Here is a 9,592-nt window from a genome sequence, read left to right as displayed (position 1 = left end):
AAAAAAAAAAAAAAAAAAAAAAAAAAAAAAAAAAAAAAAAAAAAACAAGGAAAATGACACCAAAACACAGATGAAAATGGGCAATGAATATCAAGGAATGTTTCCATGATTCAGTTGTCATCTCTTGAAAACAGCACCATGGATGGCAAAGATGTAAAGTAGCTGTGTAGCAGAGAGAATTATGAAGAACGCCTCCATTGTTATCTGCAAAGAAAAAATGAATTCAAATGCAAATTCAATGGAATTCTTTTAGATTGTGAGAAGAAATCGGAGATGGGTATGAACCAAATTTAATTTTCTCACCAGTCTTGTGTTTCTGTAATCGAGAGCAATCTCTTTGCAAGCAAAGCTGCATAAACAAATATGAGAACCTCAGTGTCCAGTTTTAAAGATTCTAAGTTATTCATGGTTTGTCATATGTTTGAGACATACCCCATGGCAAGGATAGTGAGGGACCAAGCAAAAACAGCAGCAGAGGATGCTGCGCCTAAGCTTTCAGCACTCCATAACCGAATATGGTTTAGTCCTGAGATTGCAGAGGCAGCTCCAGCCACGGCAGCCAACAAAGCGAATGTCACAAAGAAACCAGTGGCTGCGTTCCCCATGGGGAAGTAAATTGGTGAGAAATGCGCCGGTAGTCGTAAGCCAGGGCCTGCATGATTCTCACAACAGTAACATCAGGCTAGCTGCAACATAAAAAAAGAAAGAAGAAACAAGATGGATTTTACCAATGACGAAGCCATGATCGATGGCTGTGTTCATGGCCCAGCCACCGATGCCCAAAATGACTGCATACATGCAGAAGTTAAGCAGCAGAAGCAGAGTGGCAAGGGGTTTCATTTGTGCGGCTGATTATTGGAAGAGGGAAGGACAAAAAAGGATGAGGAGTTTGGTAAGAATCAAGACACAAAAGTTGGGGGATTAATGGAGGTGAGATGGTTATATAAATAAAAGGGGATATGGAAAAGGGAAGGTTCAGGAGGTTCTTTGCTTGCTAAGGCTGCAGTGTCTAAAGGAGGGATATGGGTCTTTGGAGTTGTAAAGGGAATGACAATGCTTCATGTTCAAGGCAAAGAAAGCATATGCAAAATTCTTGCTTTGCCAACATTTGTAAGTTTGGTCTTCTAAATGGTGGATTCTGCTGGGGATCGGGGTAGGAAAGGTAATATCCAATTATCCACATCCAGCCTACAGTTCTGTTTTAGGACATTTAAATTGAAATCTTCTGGAAACAACACATTAGTTGTAATTATTTAGTCTATGTAGCCTTAATGTGAAGCAATTAAATTCTTTGACCGATGAAAAGTGTCCTAAAGTCAGTAGTTTGGCTTCGGATCCCTTCTGTTCTTTCATTCTTTTATCGGACCAAATTTACGTAGAATCAAGTTCAACTGTGAAATCAATAGGGTCAAGAAAAGAGACAATTGAGTTGACATTTATGGTAAACTATTCCATTTGCAATCAGGAAATAAAAACAAAACTAGCTCGAGAACCAAACCAAGATGGGAGGGAACAGTTTTTCATTAAATTTTGACATAAAATTGTTGATTCTAATTGAAATTACAATGTCCTACATTATATAACACAAACTCGTTCAACAAGTTGGTCAATTAAGTACAATTATATACAAACGAACTACACTATAAACAATTGTATTAAAATTTGAAAATAGAGCCTGTGGAGTGCGCCAAACCAAGCAATGTGTTTCGTTACTCAGATAGGATAATTTAACACCACAAAGTCTATGGTTCCCAAATATAAGGTTAATGTTGCAATTGTAAGCTTCAGAACTCAATAAATATCAAAATCTCTTGAACCAAAAATATATATTAACCAAATCTTCACTACAAAACACGACGAGAGCAGCAAAGCAATAAAGGATGTAAATTGCTTATTCATCCTCTTGGCTGCGTAACCTAGCGAGCTTGTTGGTGACTACCACATCAAGTTGAGCTGCCCTCTCAACAATCTCTTTCCTCTTCTTTGTGGAAACATCGTGGGCAATCTCGGCACAGTAGGTCCTATAGGTAAAAGAACACAAAAGCTTGAGATAAATGGCAACATATACAAACAATTTTAGTCCCACATTGGAAGTTTCTAAATACCTATTGTGCATCATCAAGATTTCGAGCTCCTTGACATTGTGAACAACGAACTTCTTAAACCCATTAGGCAAGTAGTGGCGGGTCTTTTTGTCGGTGCCATAACCAATATTTGGCATCAACGTACATCCTTTGAACTTTCTTCGAACTCTGGAATCAATACCCTTTGGCCTTCTCCAGCTTTCCTATTGGATGAACAAAAGAGATTAGAAAAAGCCGAATTGTTCGCCAACAATAGATGAAAGACGAAGGTAGATAAACAACAGAACTGTACACAGGGTTTCAGTAACAGAAAGCTTATACGTTTTTAAGCAAACTGTGTCGCAAAGACCTGAATATAATTCATCTTCGCCCTAAAAACGAGATGTCCAGCCATTTAAATTAAAGACTGGACATTAGATACCATGGGCGGCTTCATATATATAGCCAAAGAGAACATTAAATGATCAAAGAAAATAAAAACTAAAATGCAACATCATTCAAAAGATGATGAAACTAATAAAAGAATGGAACATACAACGAAGATCAGATGGTAGTGCATGAAAATATTCATCATTCAAGTACAGAAATGATGGGTTATCATCATCACGCCTAGTTGCATGTCTTCCGGGAAAACTACGTGCTACAAAACTAATTATAAATAACGCTTTATCACTAATAAAAGAATGGAAAATACAACAAAGATCAGATGGTAGTGCATGAGATTATCATCATTCAAGTGCAGAAATGATGGGTTATCATCATCACGCCTTGTTGCATCTCTAGGGGAAAATAAGTGCCAAGTACACAAGTCAGCATGGTTGTTAGTCTATCATCAGATCCATCCAACGACACCAAACCTCAACCAATATAATTCAAAAATAAAAACCGAAAACCAAGTAATAGTATCTTCTAAACTCAAATCAGAATAAATGTGCTGTTAACAACAAGAATCAGATACTCTGTCAGTCACCACCGTGCACATCAATAGATGCAACTAAGACTGGGGCGACAATACATATCATCATCTTCCTTATTGCACATTCAATAGTATAAACAAATCAGATACTCTGTCAGTCACCATCGTGCATCAATAGATGCAACTAAGACTGGGGCGACAATACATATCATCATCTTCCTTATTTCACATTCTATGGTAAAGACAAATAGATGGGACGAAAAGCCAAAGAAAATTAAAATACCTTGACGGAGATCTTTCGATCACTTTGAGGCCTCTTGAACTTCTGGGTCCTCTTCTTCACGATCTTCTTCGACAGCAAAGGCACCGCCATTTCTGCTTATACCTACAGATTCACAACAAGTACTCATTAATCAGCTCAAATGAACCAAATCCCATCAAAACTAAAAACAAACTGGATTAACCAGTGCGATTGATAAACACTCGATCTACAACATGAAATCTACCAACCAAGGGAAAAGGAAAAGAGTTTAAGTAGGAGAATAGCGAAAGAAATCCTGCGGCAGAATGGAGAGAAGAGCTTACAGTTACTAGGGTTTCCCTTTGGCCGTCCCCACCTTCGACGATATATCTATAAAGCTCTGAATGGTTTATATAGAGAATGCCCGTCGATTAGGGTTTCATTTCTTCGGCTGTGAAGAGCTTGGGCCCTGTTCAGCAGCTCGATTTAGTAATCTAGGCCCATTATTCTAACAGAAGGCCCAACTTTCACAAAAACCCTGTTTGTGCTGCCATTTATCCATATTGTCTCTGTAATCAACTATTTTACAAGAAGTACCTATCCTCCACTATTTTATTTGAGTCTCCAACCAATTTTTCCTCTTAACTAGGAACATTAAAATTTAATGTTTTTTTTTTATTATTATAAATTCAAGTCTTTACCCTTTTATTCCGTTCCGGACCTAGATTTTTCGTTGAGACTGATGGGTAAATGATCCGATGGAGGAACGTTCTTGACATATGTAAGAATTATGAGATCAAATGACAATTTTATGAACATAAACTTAACTCATATGAAATAAGTACTCTCGACCAAGGTCGAGAGTTTTAATCCCTTCACTCTTGTATTGTCACAATGTATGGCTATCGGCTAAAAATAACTTATCGCCCTTACAATTCCTTAGCCGGGTTTTTAAACCTTAAAAGGGAAAGCTCATAAAGAAAACTCCAAAGAGGACAATATCTTGCGGTGGGTTTGAGCTGTTACAATTTTCGTTCACAAGCTTCCGTGCTTTCTTATTTCTTACCCCTTTCTACTCATGTGTTCGCGTGTTGCTTTAAAATAGGAGAAATTTATAATAGAGAAATTAAGAGAAATAAATATAACTTTATCAATTATAAGTTCTCCATTATTCAAGTTTTTTACATTTCAACACTGAGTAACATACAATATAGCTCAACCTGTATACGAGTAAGAAGAGGAGGAGAAAGTACTTGAAAATATATTAAATTATACCGAATACTCTAAACTCTGAAAGGTAGATTGTTTACAATTTCATAACAATGTTAGTACCATTGATTTCAACTCCTAATTTACTCACTTCATTTTTATACCTTATAGCTGACATGTCACTAATTTTTTTTTTTTTTTTTTTTTAATTTTATTTTACAAATTTCAAAATTTTAAGGATAAAAATGAAACTTAAAAACCTATGGCCATAATCAAAACTCATCACAAATTCAAAAGAACAATGATCTATTTAACAATTTCCATCATGCATATTTCATCAAAAGAACACTCATGTAGCCAACTAAAAATTGAAGAACAGAGCTGGTATGAGTTAGGAGAGGAGGGACTAACGTCAACCCACTCCTTGTCAACCTTCTCAACGTGCGCATTTGATTTGGGGATGCCATAGAACTGAGGCTTATCCATTTGCTTCATCATTTTCTTCATGAAGTTCATTGAGAATATCAACTCAAAGCTTTTCTCAAAGCCACTGCTACCTTTTTGAAGCTTCACCCCGATATTAGCACTGCACGATGCAATATACCCAAGAAGTAGAGCGTTGGTGCCTGCACTTCTATGCCTGCTGCTGCAAATCTGTAAGGAGGTACATTGTCAAATCAATGGCTAAGGAACTTGAATGATAAACCGTCGCAAGAAAACGTCATTGAATGCCGAACCTCGACATACTCCACGCCAATTTCAGCAAGATTGTCCAGAACCTTGGATGATGAGAGCAAGTTTATGACTCCTCCAGAACCAACTGGGGATTGTAGAATTTCCCAGGGTGATTTCATCAAAATCTTGTATTTGTTTTGTTCGTCTACCACATTGCTAACAACTGGAAGTCTCTGTTCTTCCAAAAACCAGATCTGGAAAATTGTTTCCAAGTTATTAAGAAAGTATTGTAGACTCCATAATGCTTGCTATAGCTTAAAACACTCCCATAATAGACACTGCTCTTTAGTAAATCTCATTGAATAATCACAGACGCTAACGCAAGGGGAAGGTGTTTGATGACTCCATTAAGCATAATTAAGAACCTTGCTCGCAATAGAAGCGTAAATGCCATGAAATAATAGAAATAGAAAGCTTTTCAATACAAATTACCGCCATGAAATAATATGAAAGGAAATGTCTGCTCACCAACCTTTCCAGAATCGAAGGAAAAGTAATCATTGTCCATAAAAAGCTTTTCAATTGAATGAATTCTGGAAGCTGAGCACACCAAAATCAGAGGCACGTATGGGCGGTCTTCAATCTGTGCAGTACACATCTTTAATTCAGGAAATGTTCTCAAAGATCCATGCTCATTAAGATTTCAATGTTTATCTTGGTATAGTTCAATGAAAATCCAAGTAATACTTTTCCTACATTAGTGCATCAAACGCCTAAAAGCTAATGCAACCAACCTATATTGTCATTTCAAAAAGTAGATTCGAAACTGAAAATTAAAATCTGATCTTAGCAAACCACAAGCAAGAACCATTTTTTTAAGCATAACTAATGCACATTGAATCACAGTGAACAAACTTCTTATTGAATTCTTATAATAATCATGGGCCAGAAAAAAAAGTACGACCTTTGCAAACCTCCTATCATCACCAAGTAGATCAGGAAGGGAAGAAGATGTTGGATGCTCAGCATTATCACAAACAATATCAAGGTCAGCGTACCATCCCTCATCATTAACAACTAAAACAACGGCAGTTTTTCCAGAAGATATGAGATTGAGTCCCTTCTTCTGCAAACTAGTATGTTTACCAAGTTCCTCTTCATTTGCACCAGAAGTGACACATTTATCTGATACCTTCAAAGTATTTTGTATTTTCTCCAATTCAAAAGCGTTGAATAACTCGTTAACATTCAATCTGGTTCAAGGATTCAATTGAGAATACAAGGGTCAGTGCATTGGAAAGTAGACAAATTAGACACAGACATCGTTAAATATCTTTTGGTCTTTAAACTTCATAAAACCCATTGAAAGGGAATTTTAAATGAAGAGGATGTTCCTGAATTTTAGCTAATCATATCAATATCCTTCAGAAAATAAATGAAAAGAAAACGAATATTTGCAATGTTTAAGATCCTGATCGTATGACCGGGTTGGCAAATTTAGAATTAAATAAAAACCCAATGACTTAGCACCTGGCCCAGCAATTGTTCATGTACAGATTCCAAAAGATTCTGAAGGAATAAACTACCACTTAATTATCACTTGAATTGAATTTAATCATGATACGCAGAAAACAATATGTATGGAAGGATAGAGACAAACTATATCTAGTTCAAAATTAAACTACACCTTTTTGGAGAAACAAAATTTATAAAAAGATAGAGCACAAACAACGTCTGATTAAAAATCAAACTATACCTTCTTGTAGGAATCTCAATATCTTGTAAAGCTTTTTGAAGCAACTTAGAATTGACACCAACTATCTGTTCGGCAAGTAACCTTCCCTGCATTTTTTCTCCAAATTTGAAACCATTGAACACGTGTTTCTGCTCCATTTCAGACAGTTTCTTTTTTGCAGCTATGAGACTGTTTTGGAATTTTTTCCTTTCTTTCCATTCCTACAATGAATGATGTCGGTTACCAGAATAAAAATCGAGATAAGGAAAAAGAACCTAAATCTGCAAGCAAAAGATGGTTGAAAAGGGGGAAAAAAGTAGCAGAATTCAAAATTACAATAAAAACATGTATAAAGAAGCAATTATGAAAGTTCAAACGTCTGAATAATATCAAGAAATTTTTTCAGTGCATTAATCACTAAAAATAAGTTGGCATCTTAACTTAATTTATTTATAAGGAAGGAAGAGAGCGAAAAGAAAAAATATCTCACAAGTTGGCGTCGTTCTTTCTTTGATCTCTTGTTAGAATTCAAATTTAATTCCAAAAGACCTTTTGGAGGGGTAATTTTCATTTCTCGTCTTTCAAGATCAACAACAGGAACAATTGCTTTGACAAAAGGTATCCAAACAAGGCGACCAGAAACTCCAGTCTCTGTTGATGTTGGATTTCCAGTGGCATCAAGAATATCTTCGGAACTATCAAGCAAGACATGCAAAAGATCCGCCCCTCCGCTATCAAATACATTAACAACGGTTCCCAGGGACTGACCAGTTTCCTGACGGGTTGTATGCAATCAGTATCCCAAGCAATCAAAGTCAGCATATTTTTGTGAAGGGGTAAAACAAGTAACCATGAATGAAAGAAAATTTTTATAATTAGCCCAAAAGCACAATTTCTACACATCTTCTAAATAGCAGTTTTTGTGAAGGGGTAGTTTATACAACGAGCTGCATCAACTACATTCTCATTATAAAATCCAGAATAGCAATAAATCTGCACAAGCAGACCTAAACATTGACTAACGAATACTTCAACAAATCAGATTACTTTCCTGAAGAAGTGCGTGGGGGGCTTCCTACTTGATAAAAAAAAATTATAATTTGAAGTAAAAAAGGAAAATTAATGTGCTTGATACTTGAGACAACTTGTACATGCAAAAACATTTGCATACCTTCAGAATAACACTCATGCCAATAAGGTCACGGGAATAAAATTCACCTTCTTCCAACTCTGGTCGGTCTTCTTCCCTCACTAGGAGAGTTGATCCAATGAGTAGTTTTGCCTGAATAGATTATGAAATCAGGACGACCGACAAATTTTAATTTGAAATAGTTGATTATGACTAATCAACATCAGTGAAAATAGTAAATCTTCTGGGCTGACTAGGATGGTTGCTTTGTTCTTTTTTTGTTCAATTAGTACTTGTGCGCCAAAGTAGTAGTAGTAATACTAATAATAATAAACCCATACTTCTATACATTGATCATAAACGGCTACATGAAGTAATAGTGAGAAGAAAAACCAAGATTTAGGATAAAAAACATGATTTATCGTACACAAAAAGGGAAATAGGTAGACCTGTTCAGCAGTATCGATTCCTTTAAACTTCAGTATCCAACTCTTTCGACCAGGGTGTTCCCTCCCCTCTTCCAAGTCAACTTCTCGGATTTCTTCCCTTCCCGAAACTTGCTGCTTCAACCATCTTGTGCCAGGCTAAAGAAAAGGGGTAAGTAGAAATCGCTATTGATTTAAAATGACTAGAATGTTCTTATATATATATATACACACACACCAAAGGGTAGTTGGTCGGCTGTATAAAGACTTGATACAATGTAATCTCCTTAATAGATTGTATTATCAAAACTACAGCACTGTGTTGGAGGGTTTTTCTATTTCTCACAAGAATTGGGGGCAGAGGGCATATACTGTAAGATTTTGAATTCCGTTTGAATATGGCAGGAGTAGCTCATTCCAACAACGCTGTATAAATATAGAGGTTCTTTCGAGAATTATTGCCATTGATTTACCGTGGAGAATCGCAGTTCAGGAAAATCAGTAACAGGTTTCACTCGAACTTCCCCCTCAGTCCCATGAACATTGGATATGTAACCAATTTCAACAAATCCTGTCGGAGCTTCCACACTTTCTAGAATCTGAGAAGTAGCTGAAATGCCAAAAACAAATTATCATTTCACATTTACATTACCCACGTAAACTCATAACAACGACATATTACCTCCAAATCATCAAACAATACCAACAAAGTTAAACAAGACGCATTCAATCAGCCATGAGTTAAACGAGATAAATTAGAGTAATAACCAAACAAGAAGAAATCACCAACTCTACGGCGGGAAGGCTGCAAACGTGGAAGAGTGTGAAGATGGCGGTACAAGGGCAGCTGAAGTATCGAGAAAGCCGAACCCTTACAAGTAAGAGCGATACGTCTTCGGAAAGGTTCGGTGCATCGATTAAGAACGGAAATATATGGAAAAGAATGAGAAAAGGAGCTAGAAGAACACAGTGGGGAAGTTCTCTGCATCATCTTCAGGTTGCGCGGTCGAAAATGTCAGCGCCGGAGTGATGAACGAGAACAGAGGCTCATCGGCGTTTAGATATTTCAGCGGAAGTTAAAACTTAAAACCCTCTGACGTCATCTTATCTTAATATTAATATTAACTAAAATAAAAATAGTCAAACAGTGTATTTAAGTTAAAAAAAAAAAAAAAAAA

The 9,592-nt window shown here is 36.4% G+C and overlaps 3 protein-coding genes and 3 non-coding genes across 7 annotated transcripts; all 6 read right to left on the bottom strand.

Annotated features, from left to right (window-relative positions):
- Positions 1-68: 68 nt before the first annotated feature.
- LOC111434286 lies at positions 69-943 on the bottom strand. The gene is made up of 4 exons (XM_023071701.1): positions 729-943; positions 433-652; positions 304-349; positions 69-204 (listed from the first exon to the last, which is right to left on the bottom strand). Exons 1-4 carry the CDS (start codon positions 838-840, stop codon positions 118-120), a joined length of 465 nt encoding a protein of 154 aa, XP_022927469.1. The 5' UTR covers positions 841-943; the 3' UTR covers positions 69-117.
- A 696-nt stretch (positions 944-1,639) lies between these two features.
- Positions 1,640-3,692, bottom strand: LOC111434287 (60S ribosomal protein L32-1). Of its 2 annotated transcripts, none has more exons than XM_023071702.1 (4): positions 3,586-3,692; positions 3,284-3,385; positions 2,106-2,287; positions 1,640-2,021 (listed from the first exon to the last, which is right to left on the bottom strand). In XM_023071702.1, the coding sequence occupies exons 2-4, from the start codon at positions 3,371-3,373 to the stop codon at positions 1,892-1,894; spliced, it is 402 nt and encodes a 133-aa protein (XP_022927470.1). In that variant the 5' UTR covers positions 3,374-3,385; positions 3,586-3,692; the 3' UTR covers positions 1,640-1,891. The 2 variants fall into 2 exon arrangements, with proteins under 2 accessions (XP_022927470.1, XP_022927471.1); XM_023071703.1 differs by having other exon boundaries at positions 3,511-3,609.
- On the bottom strand, positions 2,781-2,856 carry LOC111434408. The gene has a single exon (XR_002708943.1). It is a non-coding gene; the product is annotated as a small nucleolar RNA Z195/SNORD33/SNORD32 family (small nucleolar RNA).
- On the bottom strand, positions 3,032-3,113 carry LOC111434411. The gene has a single exon (XR_002708946.1). It is a non-coding gene; the product is annotated as a small nucleolar RNA U31b (small nucleolar RNA).
- On the bottom strand, positions 3,140-3,219 carry LOC111434413. Its single transcript, XR_002708947.1, has one exon. It is a non-coding gene; the product is annotated as a small nucleolar RNA U31b (small nucleolar RNA).
- Positions 3,693-4,699: 1,007 nt separating the features above from the next.
- Positions 4,700-9,454, bottom strand: LOC111434278. Its single transcript, XM_023071690.1, has 10 exons — positions 9,201-9,454; positions 8,888-9,024; positions 8,439-8,573; positions 8,032-8,142; positions 7,351-7,635; positions 6,882-7,081; positions 6,090-6,378; positions 5,658-5,768; positions 5,188-5,379; positions 4,700-5,104 (listed from the first exon to the last, which is right to left on the bottom strand). Exons 1-10 carry the CDS (start codon positions 9,403-9,405, stop codon positions 4,757-4,759), a joined length of 2,013 nt encoding a protein of 670 aa, XP_022927458.1. The 5' UTR covers positions 9,406-9,454; the 3' UTR covers positions 4,700-4,756.
- Between the last annotated feature and the right edge of the window lie 138 nt (positions 9,455-9,592).

The sequence above is a fragment of the Cucurbita moschata genome, unplaced genomic scaffold, assembly GCF_002738365.1.
Source record: "Cucurbita moschata cultivar Rifu unplaced genomic scaffold, Cmos_1.0 Cmo_Scf00044, whole genome shotgun sequence".
NCBI classification, from domain to species: Eukaryota; Viridiplantae; Streptophyta; class Magnoliopsida; order Cucurbitales; family Cucurbitaceae; genus Cucurbita; species Cucurbita moschata.
The sequence above is the reverse complement of the archived record's forward strand: the minus strand, read 5'-3'. Positions and strand labels throughout refer to the sequence as shown.